The sequence below is a fragment of the Priapulus caudatus genome, unplaced genomic scaffold (genome assembly GCF_000485595.1).
Source record: "Priapulus caudatus unplaced genomic scaffold, Priapulus_caudatus-5.0.1 Scaffold94, whole genome shotgun sequence".
Classification (NCBI taxonomy): Eukaryota; Metazoa; Priapulida; class Priapulimorpha; order Priapulimorphida; family Priapulidae; genus Priapulus; species Priapulus caudatus.
In genome coordinates this window covers 332,951-350,283 of record NW_014577155.1, presented here as the reverse complement: position 1 = coordinate 350,283, position 17,333 = coordinate 332,951, and the positions used below count along the sequence as shown (strand labels likewise).

General features: G+C 39.5%; 2 protein-coding genes across 7 annotated transcripts in view; one reads left to right on the top strand and one right to left on the bottom strand.

The window, feature by feature from the left end:
* Positions 1 to 4,711, bottom strand: part of LOC106804953 (LIM and senescent cell antigen-like-containing domain protein 1) — a 12,195-nt gene extending 7,484 nt beyond the window's left edge. Inside the window, exons 1-4 of the mRNA XM_014806370.1 lie at positions 3,338 to 4,711; positions 1,722 to 1,832; positions 1,078 to 1,123; positions 593 to 659 (exon numbers count right to left, since the gene is read on the bottom strand). Coding sequence (XP_014661856.1) covers positions 593 to 659; positions 1,078 to 1,123; positions 1,722 to 1,832; positions 3,338 to 3,579 — 466 coding nt within the window. The 5' untranslated portion in view covers positions 3,580 to 4,711. The remainder of the gene's footprint in view (positions 1 to 592; positions 660 to 1,077; positions 1,124 to 1,721; positions 1,833 to 3,337) is intronic.
* A 7,143-nt stretch (positions 4,712 to 11,854) lies between these two features.
* The window catches only part of LOC106804967 (sodium/hydrogen exchanger 9-like), a 26,879-nt gene continuing 21,400 nt past the window's right edge, over positions 11,855 to 17,333 (top strand). For 5 of the 6 annotated variants that reach the window (XM_014806390.1, XM_014806385.1, XM_014806388.1 and 2 more), the window contains exons 1-6: positions 11,855 to 12,097; positions 14,256 to 14,482; positions 14,745 to 14,899; positions 15,176 to 15,273; positions 15,569 to 15,674; positions 16,164 to 16,196. In XM_014806390.1, coding sequence (XP_014661876.1) covers positions 11,866 to 12,097; positions 14,256 to 14,482; positions 14,745 to 14,899; positions 15,176 to 15,273; positions 15,569 to 15,674; positions 16,164 to 16,196 — 851 coding nt within the window. In that variant the 5' untranslated portion in view covers positions 11,855 to 11,865. The remainder of the gene's footprint in view (positions 12,098 to 14,255; positions 14,483 to 14,744; positions 14,900 to 15,175; positions 15,274 to 15,568; positions 15,675 to 16,163; positions 16,197 to 17,333) is intronic. The other variant, XM_014806387.1, reaches the window with a different exon arrangement.

Genomic DNA, 17,333 nt, shown 5'->3' with positions numbered 1-17,333 from the left:
GAGAGAGAGAGAGAGAGAGAGAGAGAGAGAGAGAGAGAGAGAGAGAGAGAGAGAGAGAGCAGTAAAAGCTACTAGAGTAGCTTTGCAGTAGATAGTATGTGTAGGGTATAAACATACCCTGTGATGAGGAAGTAATCAAGAAAGACACAGAGCAGTAGAAGCTACTAGAGTAGCTCTGCAGTAGATAGTATGTGTAGGGTATAAACATACCCTGTGATGAGGAAGTAATCAAGAAAGACACAGAGCAGTAGAAGCTACTAGAGTAGCTCTGCAGTAGATAGTATGTGTAGGGTATAAACATACCCTGTGATGAGGAAGTAATCAAGAGAGAGAGAGAGCAGTAAAAGCTACTAGAGTAGCTTTGCAGTAGATAGTATGTGTAGGGTATAAACATACCCTGTGATGAGGAAGTAATCAAGAGAGAGACAGAGCAGTAGAAGCTACTAGAGTAGCTCTGCAGTGGAGTCTAATCTACTGCAAGAAGCTTAACGCAGGAAATCATTTATTCTGATCTGCAATTTGTCTTCAGCATTATCAAGAATAGCTCAGCTCTAGAAGCTTTATCTGAGAATAGAAAGCAAAAGAAACTTACTGCATAATCCACAGCATGGTGCGAATAGAACGTGGAAGTCATGTTCACAATACTTTCTGCCTTCAAACTGAAAACGTGAAACATTCAAGCGATATAAGACACCAGTGTTATAAGCACACATGTCGAATACATAAGGAAGACGTGCATAAACATGACGTTCTCACGCTTATGAAAGCGTGTGTATATATATACATATTAGCTCTTGATTATATGTGGAGTATGTAGTCTACACTCATTAAAATGAACTGTGAACTATTGCTGCAAGATGATTGCTTTTACATATGATTCACCTATTTATAATTAGTAAAAGGGAACAGACTATAAATAAAAAATAAAAATACACGGTGAAGAAGATTAGGTTGGATTAGCATAGAAAATATTACCAATTCATAGTAGTGAAAGAGAGTAAGGAAAATTTGATTAGGTACAGATAGCCTGGTGGTCTGCGACGCTTAGATTTTGGTACTTGAACTAAGAAGACTCACCTCGTAAAATACTCCATCGGGAAATGGTTGGAAGCACTGTGCACAACTGCCATGAAAGGAAACATCACTCCATTATCGTGTACGACTAATCGAATATTTTTTGCTCCATAATGATGAATATATTGATGATATATGAAAGGCATGTACGATTTATTTGCATGTGAGGCCATCTGGGGCAGATTGACCATGCATACTAAGTCTATTATTGATCCCTGTACCAATACATCCCAAACTCCCAGTTGACATGGTCACCGTTCTATTACATATGAATTACATTATGTTATGACCTGTTGCTTGTGTGATTATAGATCCACATGATTCTTGTGTTCAAGCAAAATACTTAAATTTTTACCATAAAAATTCATCTTTTACCTGTTTATAAGCAGAGTCAAAATCTAATTTACTTGTCCTTAACTAACCGTAAAATTTTCTTCTAAAATATGAATATTGCCCTTTTTATCGCCTTACAATGTGGCATGTGACATGACTTGGGCATGTATTTAAAGTGTAACAATAACATCTCTAATTTTGCCCCACCTGCCGTGACACTATGTACAGTCACACCCACGTTAAAAGACAGTGGACCTCTACAGAATGGACACCTGTCTACGAAGGACACGTTTGCATTGTTGTAATGTACTCACACGAAGCATTTGGTGTGCCACACCTCTCCTCCGGAATTGACCATCTGCTCATGGGCACCAAATCCCTCGCTGCAGCGCGCGCAGATGGCATTGCCTAGCGACATTGTCCGACTGCAACAACAAGAATCCAATCTCAATTAAATGGCGATTCGTTACGCGATGCGTGGATGCCATCTCCCAGGTGGCGCTTGGTGGGCTGAATAGTAGCTAGAATTCGAACATATTCACATGAATGAGAGATAACACGATTGTACTACATGGCAGCAACCACTGGGCACCAGAAATACGATAGAATAGCCCAGTTAACTTAAGTGCACTTCCAACTATTGGTTTCTTGTAATACTTTATACCATGAACGTACATGTATGTTAGATTTTAGTCTCAAGTATACTTGGTTCATGATTATATATTTATTATATAATTAAAAAATGTGTTTAATTTGATGCACCATTTTTTTGCCAATCATTGCATTACTTTGATTGGTAATTCTCAATCGTAATGATATGTAAGAGATTGAACTAATGATGCATTTTTGGCTAAAGAATCAAAATAGGTAAAAAAAGTGAAGAAATTTCACTGACAGGCTCACTTCATAAATCCACGCGCACTCTCAAATATTAACATGCGAACAGGTTGAATATTGCCTCTGGGACACACACACATATGACCCACATTGCAGGATTTTACGCAAGAGATCACAAGGTGCAACTGGATCATGTCCAAGTAAAATTAATGATATTAATCATATATCGCTACACATACAACAGCGTGTCATACCATACATAATACGGCTGAGAACTACAAGGGCTCTATGGGTGTTCTACATAAAGTATGCTATTAGATTTTCATAGAAGAAATTCTTTATACTTTTTCACATACAACTTGTAACGTAATGGCCGCAGGGAAAGGAAACTAAGTGAATTTTAATGGAAGGCCGTGACAACATACCACAGAGTCCTGCCGTCTGAATCACTGCTGGGAATGTCTGCCTTTCATAGGCAAAGTGCAAAACTACACATAGACAGAATGATATTTCCAGTATTACCACACAACACATACACCGGACTCTATACGCTGCGACAACAACAGAGTAACAAAAAATGGTATCGTTTTAGAACGGAAACAATGTTACTGATCCCCCCTATAGGTCAGCTTACTGGTTAAGTAAAAACAATCCGTAAAACGTTGGTACTGTGTGAACTGTAATTTGTTTAGGACACTGGGATTTCTGGAGTTTTTTAGGGACTCGGATGTCAGCAAAACTCAAACGTTGGAATACAGTACTGTAGTTAGGAAGAGACAATTACAAGAAGCTACAGCATTAGAGAGCCCCGTAACATCTCTTGTCATAAAGCTCATTCAACTACCGTGCTCAGCTACCATGTTACAAGAGAGACTACCTTGCAGCATCTCTCGTTACAAAGTTTGATCCACATTGCATCAGCTGTCACCTAACACAGTAGTGGACTGCCTTGTCCAATCTCTAGCTACAACTACCTGGTCCACACTCCACTCTCTCAACGACAGCCCCACACGTGGTGCTTGGGATAGACCTTAGAAGCAACCACCTCTGATGCGCGTCCAACCAGAGCCGCACCGACGGCGCCACCACTTACGCGTCTTGTCGTCTGTTTCGCACCGTGTCGTTCGCCGACCGAGTCCGTCGCTGGTACAGCTCGCTGGCGCTGATCGGCTGCAGACGAATGCGCGGCTGCGGCGTGCCCCCGTGCGCGCCCCGCCGGCCACCGGTGGCGCCCTCTCTCCTGTACCCCAACATCGACGTGGCCATCTTGTGGTCGACTTGCGACTTTAACCTTCGGAAGTAGTCGGAGATCGCAGAGCGACGCCGGGCGAACATGGAACTATGAACGTGTGGAACGAGCTCTAGCAGGAACCGAGAGCGTTCTTGGTGTGCCCACAGCGTCTCTCGCCGCACGTCGTCTGCCGTGTGTATGCTCCGTTGATTGCTTACTTTACTGTTGACCTTCCGCAGTTCGTGTTGTGTCTATGTGCTGTTGATTGTTGATCATGTGACGTATGTAACAGTATGTTCCGTAGTTCGTGTGTTGTGTGTATGTTCCGGTTTTTGTTGCAGAAAGTCTCTGGTCTGTCTAGCGACGCGACACAATGATCACAACAGCAATTGTCAACATGAAAACCTGTGTTTTCTTTGTGGTGTGGTCTATATATATGCTTGCAACTCTCCTCCCTCTTCTTTAACAGTAACACGTATACACTTTTACACAATTTGAAAGAAACGTTTCTGATATCCGAAGCTCTGTTTTCGTTTAGGTATGCCTCCTTAAACCGCTTCTTCTTCTTTCTCTTGTTGTTCTTCTTCTTCTTCTACCTCTTCTTCTTTATATTTCTTTACTAAAGCCACGTTTACACTTGAATACAACTTGAATGAAACGTTTCCGATATCCGATACTCTAGATCTGTTTTCGTTCCAGGTTTCTCTATCAGCTCACAGCCTTGAGAATGAAGCTAGCAACTCACACACAAATTTACATTTCTCACACCGCCTCGCTGGGAGAGAAAACACGATCACAATCACAGCAGTAGAAGTTTGTAAACAGACGAACGAGCAGCAGCTGTAACTACACGCAGTCAGTCAGACAATGACGTGTGTGCTTGGATGTACGTCACTTCCTATTCATGTAACGCTCTACCTTATTTCTGGGCAATATGACGCATGTCCCCTCCGCGCGCTAGCACGAGTTAGAGACGCCCGCAGACACCACTCGAAGAGGAAAGAGCGCGGCCTAATATATATATATAATCCATCCAAGCTCGTCACGCTTGCCCGCGACAAGTGCGTGTGGGCGTGAAGGCATTCTAAACACACAATTCACGCCTATCGATGTGTGAGATCCATTTTTGCAGTGCCTGCCTTAGAATCGGTATGATCACGAGGAAAAATGCGGGCAAAAACCTGCCCACACAGCTACGCCGACAACACCTACGCGCCCACAGCCAGTATTTCTGCGTGTGACAGGTGCACAATAACCACGAGTCGGGGAGGCTAACCCCACTGCACCCTTGCACTTTACTTGCTACTTAGCGACCAATATTTACTTAGCGATTTCATCTACTATCACTGACAACAATTGTTGCACTGGCAGCCACGTAATAGGGTCAAGCCTTGTATGCGGGATAAGACTGGAGAACATGTAGTATACACGGGTCTATGTGGGATTGTGCAACATCAGTAAGAAACTACGCAGTTGTTCTAATAGACCAGTGTCCAGCGTTTGCAGTGACCCTTTTTGTCATCATAAGCAATATCGTGGGTATACTTGCGAACAAGTACCTTAGTAGGGTGATTGTAGCACGAACATATCTATACTCTATAGTAGTATTTATAGTCAGATAATAATAGTATAGATATGCAGCTTATGCTCATAATACACAACAAGGCAATATACTCAACGTTACATTGTTGATTTGTGGGGAAAAAACAGTCTATTGGCTGAGCAGTAGCAAGTGTTATGACAATACCCACTATAATGAAAACAAACTGACTAAACTAATTCATGGGTTTCATCTTAAATCTTGAAACCATTGCAGCTAGATTTTAAAACGCAAATGGAATGCAACCATAATGCATTATAATAATACAGGTTTGGAGAAGTGTGCGTGTGTTTGCTTTATAATTTATATGCTTGGTGCACAACCACATAACTTCTTTCACTATTGCCCTTCAGTTTCATAAACACCCCCAAGCAATCAGTTTCCATTAAGGTACAAGCATTGTAGAAGTAGACAGTATTTTGGCATATATTGGCATAACCTAGCTGATTATTTCTATGTTTTGCATTTGCGTGTTGTGGTATACAGCACGCAAATGCAAAACATAGAAATAATCAGCTAGGTTATGGCAATATATTCCCGAACAACTAAGCGCACTAGTGGAAGAAGAGGAAGAGTAATTGCAATCACGATGCAACATTTCAAATGAAAGCAATAACAAAACTAGCATTTCGTTATCCTGTTGATCGCCAAATATTTGCCAACCTACAGTATCAAGCATAGTTCATTTTCACTATAGTAATATATAGGGGCAATTAAAGAAAGGTATAGAAAGCCTAACTATAGTAATTTCTAAGGTTAAATTGACTACGTCACGAATTTTCTATGGCGATATTTGTAAAAAAATTTGTTGCCATTTTTTTTTTACATTAATAGTAAGTACTAACGCGACTAAATGTATCGTCAAATTCTTACCTGATAAGATTGTTTCTCAACTAGTTAAAAATCCAAAAAACCTGGACGATTTGATATTATTATCCTGACATTAATTGCTTGCCATGGCCGGGCTATGTAAGAGTCACGAGTGTATGTTTACATCGAACAATATAGGAATATAGAAAGTATAATGCAGCAATTTAACCATAAAAAGTGAACAGAATTACTTACACTTTGTGAAAAAGTGGAAATATTTTTTTTAGTTTTACTATTTACGGTGACGTAATCACTTTAACACTCACATTGAAAAACTCAACATCAAGAACTCAGCTTGACTCGCTGTCCATGACATATATGCTTGCGGCTGGCTGCGAGAGATGAACAAATGAATAGTAAGGCGTGTTGTATTACACCCAAAGCCAGTGTAAGCTTACTAAACACATCTGGAAATGTGTGAGCCTATGGACTTAGTAATTCTGACAACTAAAACTCTAACGAAACTACTAAATATGACAGTAGCACAAATACATGGTGGAAAAAGCTGTCGGATAAGTGAACAATTAAACAACGGTTTCAAGCTTCCTCCCTTGAAAATATATTCGTGCAGACAGCCCTATGGCATACTGTGATGTGCAAATTCCTTAAATCACATATGAAATACATTTTGTGCCTGTAAACCAACTGCATGGGTCAAAATCCTAAGCGGCCCACGGGCCCGATGCCCGTATTTTAAGGCTCGGGCTTGACATTTCTAATACTAACAAGCCTGACGGGCCGGTAGAAAATCCACCCCAAGCATGCAAAACCGTCCCCAGTCTATAAAATTTGCCTCACGGGGCTGTAAAATCCCTTTCCTACAGGCCCGGCTGGCCTGTAAATTTTCAAACTAATTTCTACCCCTGACCTGTTATTTTTTTTATTTATACAAACCCTGTGCTTAGCCATAGTAACATGAAAATATCTCTACCACGGGTAGAGATTTCAGTTGTGGCACGAGTCACATGGATTAAGAGTGGAATAACGATTCCAATTTATCGATAAAACAAATATTTGCTGTCTACGCGACATTTTACCAGTCATCTTTCAAGAACACACTAATATGGTGATACGTGTGGAACGTGTAAAACAGTCTGGCTGTTGACCAAGTTCCTGTTAGCATTCTGAATAACTGATACACAAAAACAACTGTGTAAAGAGCAACCAGCATGAAATTGCACACATGGCTGGATCTGCATGGGTGAGGCTTATTTTTTCCATATCGTAAACTTTGAAGCCAGTAACCCAATATGGGATATCATGAGTGCACTAGCAACTGAATTCTCAGACACCTGCTGATATATCGCCCACTGACAACGCCATCACATGGCTCACTCACTGTGATTGGTTCACTGAAGCACAGTATGTTTTGGTATCAGTCTAGTTTATCTGTCAGTTGTATGGATGGCTCATTCGGCCAGGGTAAGTCAACAAACCTTGGGTTGGTATAGATTGGATGTGTACACAGCGTTCATATACTAGGGTGTGGAATAGGTGTAGTAACATATATATATACATACACATAAATAGCTATATAATTACTCATTAAACAATGTTTAAATATAATAATTTATTACTAGCTCCTATAGCAACATACTCATCCCATCAATACTTGTATTATGCCGCCTACCCTAATACACACAATATGAATGGTATAACCAAACGTTTACAAGAAAATTTTAATCGTGCATACCAAATGTTTTTATGTATTACCAAATATATTACATATAATCATTATCCTCTAAATATATACTGTACATTTCATATGCACTGGTGTATCTTTTGTGAGACATAACTTTGGGAATTTATGGTGGGAAATTTATTGGGATTTTTTGTGAATACGCGAACATTTGTTAAAGGAATAATAGGTCCATTGATTATGCAATGTTGACGAATGCTAGAGTAACTGGCACCTTGTGTAGTTAATAAGTACATTACCTTATAGCCAAACGATTATTAGTTTGTCCAATATCACTGCTGGTTACATTACAAGCAGTGCTCGAAATAAGAAAAAAAATGTGGTTGTCCTGCGGACAACCCCGGCATCAAATCGGGTTGTCCGCAACAATTTCTGGTTGTCCCAAAAAAAAATCCCCAAATCTCCTATTTTCAATCACAATAATAATATCAGAAAACACCAAAATTTGGCGTAGCCAGGATTTTTTAACAAGGGGGGCCAAAAACAGCGAACTGCGCAAAATAGTGATGACTTAATATTTCACTGGCTCCTCCGCCTCCCTCTCCACACCCTACGGCTCCCCTACCTCTCAGCTCTGCAATCTTTGTTTTGGGCGCCATGCGAAAAGGCGGCATTTTTGTTCATTGTTCTCTGCTCCCAAAATATGTAATGTGTTCAGTGGCGGGTCTAGGATTCCAAGGAGGGGGTGTGAAAAACAGGCGGGGGGTATGGGGGTCTCCCCAGAAAATTTTGGAAACTTGCTGGTTTGCTGGTTCCAAATCGAGTTCCCCTCTCATAAATCAGAAAACCTGACATATGATATTATACCAGTGTTGGAAATAGCAGCTGGTCCCATATTTTTATATTATTCACGATTTAATTCACGATTAAGATTTCTTGATGAGCTAGAAAACACTCGGATTTGAAAGTATGAAACTGAACATTATTGTGCCAGCTAGCCTATACCAGTTGGTTGCATGGGATTGATTGTCAGTTCAGATGCAAAATATTGAAAGCAAAAGGTTATACACCATAGATTAATTGGGTACCACGCGTATATAAGATAGCCGAGTCGGTTTAGAGTTAGTGGCAGGGTTAGAGATAGGGTTTCTTGGTTGTCCACCGGACAATGTCTCAGACTGGTTAGGTTGTCCGTCGCAAATTCTGGTTGTCTCGGACAACCGGACAACGCTTATTTCGAGCACTGACCAGCAAGACTTGAAATCGGTTGTTGATATGTATCAAGAGCTCATAATAGAGAAGCGTTTATCAGCATTTAACAGCGTTTTGCATAGTTTTCAACTTGTAAATATTCTCTCAATATGTGAATAAATATATTCAAACTTTACCTTGTTTTCGTCTATGATTCTCCCTTAATCATATGACACCACCAATTTACCTGAAACGCGTATGTGTTTCTTCAAAAAAGTTCTTTGAATATGACACGGTTTCACAGTTTTCTCAAATGATCGCATGTATCCGCACGTGCACACGGGGTACACGCGGGTACACGCACGTACACGCACGTACACGCGGGTGCACGTGGGTACACGCACGTACATGCTTCTTTTTCCTTTTCCCATTTCCTATTTAGACTTTTAAAATAGGAAACGGATCAGAAACCCATTTCGCCATTTCCTATTTAGACTTTAAAATAGGAACGGATCAGAAACCATTTCCTATTTTCTATTTCTTTTTAAAAATAGGAAATAGGTCAGAAACGCCATTTCCTATTTGCAACGTCAAATGGGAAAACAAACTAACGGTATGTACCGTGATTACACCCGCTTCGCCGGCAGCGGTTTGAAACTCTAAACAACTGATTTTTGGACTGCGGATTTCAATATATCATTTCTTAGTAACAGCAGTGATATTGGACATACTAATACGCATTTGGCTATAAGGTATGTACTTATTAACTCACACAAGGTGCCAGTTACTCTAGCATTCGTCACATTGCCTAATAAATGGACCTATTATTCCTTTAATTTATTTTATATTTTTGTGATCATTACACCTAGGGTTCTCTCTACGTTGCGCAAGGAACGGGCGCGCGCGCGGCCCCGTTTGGGAAAATCTGCCCTGTTTCAATCGTTGCGCCCGCCGTTTAAATCCTCCGCCCCGATTAAATTCCACCACAATAAAAGTTTGCCAGCGAGAGAACCGATCGTCAAGAATTCCCATTCGACCAGGACAACTGGCATGTGTATTTTAGCGGTGCCACGCATGCACTGCAGCAATAACAACAGTACAAACAGTCAACCTGTCCCACACCAACACTAACTGTACACAGACTCGGCTATCTTATATATACAAGAACCCCAAATACCGTCTATGGTGTGGTGACGATTTTACGCATTAATTAGTAGTACGGTAAAAAAACACGCATTCCCGGACCCCCCTAGTTTTCCCCCTCCCCTCCCCCTCCCCTCCCCTCCCCCTGTTTTGAATTTCATCCTGGGAGAACCCTGCACATGTGATTATACTTTCGAAGTATGGTGGATACACCAGGGTGCGTGGAAACATTGGTGCTAACTAGCTTCCTCATTGTGAATAACAAGTTACACAATTTCTAGAGTAATTTCTATATCACATGTACTATTTTACGTTACCTGTGGCTGTTCCGATTGCGCGAGTTTTTGTTGAATTTCTCTCAATCAGAAAAGAATGCCGATAGAAGACTTGCTTTAAGAAAAGTAACACTGCACGCGTGAGCATGGGTCAGGATGGTAACTGTAAAAAAGATTGGCACACAATTCTAGATCGATCACAAAAAAATTGTCTTCACCACGAAATCGTTATAGGTTTTGCATGACTAATTCTTCTGCGTCTGTTATTGGCTCATGTAGTTACAATAATGTAAACCCAACAAGAGTAGGGAGAATCGCAGAAACACCTACTCTTGTGGGTTAACATTATTGCATCTACTCGGCCCATGGTACTACTACTACTACTACTACTAGTAATACTACTACTACTACTACTAGTACTAGTTATTACTAAATTATGGGGCATACTTGCTACACTGCTTATCAGTTATAATGATCATTGGGAACTGCGCTACATAAAATAATATAAATGTACTAATCCGGGGTGGCTAAACTAGGATTGGGCCACTGCATGTTTATCACACATATAATTCTGATCACATTTCCATGCTGCTCAAACAGTGAAAACAGCTGAAAGTGAAACACTTGACTTGGGTACTATTACTATCAGTATTACTATTAAAGCCGCGCACAATGCGCATCCAAACGCTAATTTTTCCAGTACAGACTAGACAAATACTTCGTGTCATGCATAATCAGCACTACTTATGACAAAATAAACTCTAGTTCCTCCCCATTTCAGCTGGCGCGTTGTGCTTATAAAAGGTATTTGAAGAATACCTCCAATGTTGTGTGACAGTTTCCGCCAAGCAACCGTGCAGCGGTGCTGCGGTACAGCGGTACGGGTGTAGCAAAGATAAAACATGTGACGTCACCTCACCACTTCGAGCTAAATTGTTTGGCAAACAGTCGCGTTTGCGCCAGAATGCCAGTTTTCTCACCTCTTTCTGGCCAAAGGATAGAGAACATGGGTCCAAATAAAACCAATGTGCCTAACCCTAACCCTAACCCTAACCCTAATCCGTAATCCTAACCCTAACCCTAACGCATAACCCTAACCTATTATATTGATATAATATTATATTTATATGATGTAAATGACATTGGTTTTATTGGGACCCATGTAATGTTCTCTACTCTAGTCTATCCTTGAACCGTATTCACGTTATTGGCCTTAGTTTTACTACTAACTTAGTAACTACTATGATTACTATTAGAAATACAATGAACATATGCGCATTAAAATATAATGTACATAGGCTTATAGAATTACACATGACATTGACATTGTTATTAATTATTAATTACTGATTAGCTTACACGATTGGGATGCAGTAATCAACAACTCAACAAAAATAATCACGGCGGGCCAATTTTCCCACCTGGTAGTGTCTATTTATCCCATGACGTTTAATATCAATCTTCTGCGGCGAAATCGAAATAAATGATAAATTTTAATTTTTACTCCAAGATTTATTTATATAACATTTATATGTGTAAGAATGTTACTTATATCAGAGCACATAAATCACCTTGCTTATATTTCTTAAACTGGGATTTTGAACAGTAAATAGAATAATTATTCTGCTAAGGCTGCTGGGAGGCGTAAATAAACATGGCAGCCTTCACGAAGATGTTGTGTTTGGGAATTTTCTCGCAAATATCATTGATTTTTGCAGAAAATATGATAAGTTCAGAACCCATCGATGAGAAGGTCGAAGATAAGGTCAAAAAGAATCATATCATTGATAGTGTTAATATGCTCATATTTTTGTTTTTGCTTATTTTAACTACTGTTACAATATGGGCGTTTAAGTATCGGCGAATTCGCTTTCTACACGAAACAGGCTTGGCAATGATTTATGGTAAGTTAGACAAGGTTCGACGATCCTTAAGAATCCTTTGAATATTCTAAAATCGTGAAGCCATATGTGTCTAGTTGTCAGTTACACAGTAAGCACTGGCAGGTTAAATATCTGATGCATAGAAAGTGAGTGATGCCTTGGCTCTCATGAGTCATCATCATATATCTCACTGACGTACATACATACAGGTTTACGACGTCATTTTATGTGCCTGAAAATGAAGCACTCGTCTGCTACACGTCTCACAGAGTAATGCACAGTTTAGTATCATTCTGTAAAGCATGTAGATGTGTGCATTATTTTGAGATACATAAGGTCAGAAGTAGATAATACTAATAGGGAAGGAGTGTGACTTCAATAAACAAGGGGAATTCGTCATTTACTAGCCTTAGAATACCTACGATTTAGAAGTAGATAATACTAATAGCGAAGGACGTGTGACTTCAATAAAACAGGGGAATTCGTCATATTACTAGCCTTAGAATACCTACGATTTACTACGCGTAACTCAACCAACTTGAGCTCAAATCGTACACAGTACATTCGCCTAGCATCGTGCGAAATTGTTTCCTCGTATACACCCGCAATCCGGAGATACAGACTAAAACGTACGACACGATTATCCATTCTGTTGCCAGCAAACCGAATGTATAAACCGCCTAACTTGAAACAAAAGGCAGCTACTAGCGAGCCACACCGCATTGCCGAGGGAGCAAGAGTGCGCAAGAGTCGCTAGTAGCTGCCTTTTGTTTCAAGGACCCCCCAAGATTTTTTTAAAAAATTTTGGTGGCATTCTGAGAGCATGTGAGGCAGTAATTTTGATGTCTAGAATGCAAAAATTTATCAGATCCGGTCCCCCGGACGCCTGCGGACCCCTCTTTGCCAATTTCTAGGTTTTTATAACAAATTTACATATATATAAGTAAATCTTTATCAGAAAAACTAGTGCTAAACAAGATTGTTTTATGGAGACAATATAAGAGAAGTCTGTGTTGTGTGTGTTGTGTGTGCGTGTGTGTGTTTGTGTCGTGTGCCGCGGCGCGTGCGTGCGTGTGTATGCTTTTTTTCCTTTTTTTGTGGTAAAAAGGGGGGGTCCGGACCCCCTCGACCCCCCCTCTGGATCCGCCCCTGCAGTCGACGTACTTTCGAGCCACGGCAATTTTTTGGCAAAAATGGGAATTGCCATTAGTCAGTTCAAGTTCAACGGATTTTGCTCATTTTTGGTATGTGAATGAATAAGGGCTAGATTTTTAATAATAGGGTTTTGATATTTAAAAAAATTTTATGCAAATTAGGTAGGGTTTGGCAATTATATAGCATATTATATAGACACGCAGAAAACAAACAGTCTGTGGTGTCACACTTGTCTGGTTCATTTTACAAGATTTCATTGACAATATCTTTAATGCAAAATTCCTGCTATGAAACTATGATTTATACTATTATTATTATGATATAATGATTTATGCTAAGAAACATCAAAGCGGGTATAGCACCATCTACCGTCACAAATTGTGATTCATTTTGGTTTATAAATTATTATATAATTATATATAATATTATTTATTATTTTCACATAAAAAATTACACATATAATTATCAAGAGTATATAATGGGCGTTCTCCCATTATATACTCTTCATTTCTATAATGTACGTCGATGGTTGCTCAATTAAAAACTGACTTCTTCTCACTCACTCATTTGTGTCCTTTTTTGTGGTGAGCTACAGTGTCATTGACACTTTCATTTCATTAGGGAAGAAGACCAGGTTGCAACAATTTATTGAGGGCATGCTGGTTGGAAAGATGTTTTATTTATACTTGCTTTTATTTAAATTTACAATCATAAACTTTTAGTTTAGACTAACCTTTTCTTAGATGTTAGACCATTGGAACTCTCACATTTGCCAAGTAGTTGCTGCCAGAGAAAAAGACAGGCAGGCAGCAAATTTACTCACCTAGGCAATATCTTTGGTGCTTTTGCTATGGTTTATTAGGAATTTATTTGCAGCAAATATTTGCTGCAGACATTGAGAGCAGGCAGCAAACTGGCCATTGTAGGCAGCAACACTGCTGCTTGCTGACTTTAATTTTAGATGTGACTTTAATAGGTGTAGGGATTAAGCAGCTACATTGTGTTCTTTCCATCTGGTTATCAGGCCTTGTTGTTGGAGCAATCATCAGGTACGCGTCACCAGGTATAGCGAGAACGCACTTTGTTACAACGCTACCTCAGTATGAAAACTTCACACGCAACGATCCTCCAGATGGAATATGGCTGAGCATTCGAGATAGAAGTAACCAGACTAGTCGTAACACAACATTTGAGTACTCGTATGTGGGGCAGCTATATGAAGAAACAGAAGATAAGGATCTTGAAGCGAAGGTTTGTTATTTATTTAGTATTAATTTTATCTAAAAGTACATCTAATTGAGATAAATTGTGTGCGTAAGATAATACTACATTTTAAATAGTATGCAGTAGTACAAACGTGTTTTTTGGCCAGATTTTTCAACAGTGGCGTACATTTTAATGTTCAGTGAATTCTGGTATCTTTTAAAAACATTAATTCCTAGTTCTAAATATTGGTTACATGAATTTAATAGACACTTGGCGCAAGCAGATAATGCTGACTATGTCTTCACAGGCAACGTTTGATCCGGAGGTATTTTTCCAAGTTCTCTTGCCACCTATCATATTTCACGCTGGCTATAGCTTAAAACGACGGCACTTCTTTCGCAACCTAGGCTCCATCTTTCTATATGCCTTCCTCGGAACAACAGTATCCTGCTTTGTAGTTGGGTAAGTGTTTCATCTAAGAATTCCGAAGCATCTGAGGGCTGATATTAAGCCTGTGAAATGCTTTCTTCAATAATTAATCATTCCACATTAAGAACACGATGGTCTAGAATAACACGAGAAAAACTGTTTGTGAATCACCTAAACGGTTTCATAATTTATAGTGATTTCCTAGAGCTTTTTTAATAGTATATGAGACTGCAAATCGTGAGGTCTAGTGTGGTGCTTTCTGTGGATGTGAGTGTCATTTTAAAATCATGTGTTGCTCTTCTTTCTCAGGTCTCTCATGTTCGCCTTCGTACAGATGATGCCATATCTCCCATTCAGTTTTAATGATTGCTTGTTCTTCGGTGCAATCATCTCTGCAACGGATCCAGGTATCATTGGGAAATTAACGAGATCTGAAGCGATTATAGATGGATAAATGATTACCGTACAGTTAAGCCTGTGATAGAGGTCACATTAACAGAATGGACACTTATCTATAAAGGACAGTTTGGCATTTCGCTTGATTGACCTTTATAATATATGTTTCACTGTATATGTGTATAAATTGCTACTTTATACATACATTACTTGTATCGAATTGGCTGATGTCGGAGTCTTGTGATGCGGTGTACACGCTGGTGGCACGTGTGGAATGATGCGAGGTTTCTCTCGGCTTGCTTTCAGTGACGATACTGGCCGTCTTCAGTGATCTCAAGGTGGATGTCGACGTCTATGCACTTATCTTTGGCGAGAGTGTGTTGAACGATGCGGTTGCCATCGTTCTTGCTGGGTAAGTATATGTGCGCCTTACCCGCTGATAGACTACACACCGTACAGGGTAAATGACCACACACACTTACAGGATGAAAGTTCCAGGAGGTTACGGTGATGTGGCAGGGTTTATTCCCTGTAGGCAGTTGAGCAGAGAAGGGTGGGGCCCTACTACTCTTACTAGAATTTTTGGTTAATATAAAAGTATTATGTTGTAAGCATGTTTCCGGTAAAGTTTTTTAGTGGCTTAGCTAAACGTGCTCTTTAGGCAAATGGCTTCTTTCCATGACGTCTGGTATATGCATTTATATATTTGGGTGCTCTCCCCTCCCCCAAGTTGCTCTGTTTTGTGTTACACTTTACCGATTGGGGGTGTGAAGATGAAGATTAATATACATGTCAGTGAATGGTGAACGGTGTGTGGTTATCGAACACGGTCTGAGGAAACATGGGCGTCGATGTTTGATCGTTTGCATCTCAGGTAAAATGCATTTGGCGTGGTTTTCAGTTCAGTTGAGAAGTTTATGATGCGACATGATGGGTAAGATCTGTTGAGACAGGATTGGTCCCCTACCCAACTAATCATTCGAACAATCGAAATAATATTTTCAGGGTTCATAGAAATTAGCTATAGGATGTTGCATGAGAATATTAACTTCATAGTGAATTGAGGAGCCTATAAATTTAATGCAAGAAATGGAATACACATACTTACAGAAATGTGTCAAATGCCTGTAGAGCATGTTTGCATGTATGTAAATACACTCACTAATGTTAGTTCCTCACTTTACTCATGAATTAAGAGTAATTTTCTTTTAAGATAACTTCCAAGTATATTGACCAGTTAACAACAATTTCAACAACTGATCTACCTGTCTTTGTCAAGCTAAATGCAATTCTTTGAGCTTGCCACCAGATAGCAGTAGGTTTAGGTTGACAAAGACATCTAGACAGGTTATTGTAACTTTCATTAACAGGTTGATATATTACTTGGATTTATCTTGAAATAAAATTATTTTCAACATCATTAAATCTGATGTGCTCACTCAAAGATTTACTCATGTATGGATATCTAAAGCTTAATAACTCCCTGCCTGATGCAAATTAATATCTCTCTTGCTGTGGATTTTCGTAGCAGTCTAATTGTGCCCTAAACATAGCTTCTAGTCTACATAAACGTTACATGCAGAATGCACATACGTTCCAACTTCCAGCTTAAAGAAACTCACAGTGCAGAACGCTAACACCAGTTGCTGTTAACCTGCTGTTAACCTGTTAACGTAGTTGCTGTGATCGTACACAATGTGTGGTTTTATGTGCCCGGTTGTCAAATATTTTGCAAGGAATAATTATCGAAAAATATTCTGTATGGCATGCTATTATTTCTGATCAGCGTTTTAAGATACAACTTCTAAAGTTTTCTGGTTTGAAACTAGCATATTTTTATGCATATGGCGACTAAGATTTTGTAACAGTGTCTAGATGCATAGAAATGTTTGAAAGGCACACATGTGATTTTGCATATCTAAGCACATTGCATATTTCTGCACAAGTTTTTCTCATTATGCTTCTATAATATATATATATATATATATATCCAATATAATATATATATATACATATTTCACGCTGGCTATAGCTTAAAACGACGGCACTTCTTTCGCAACCTAGGCTCCAT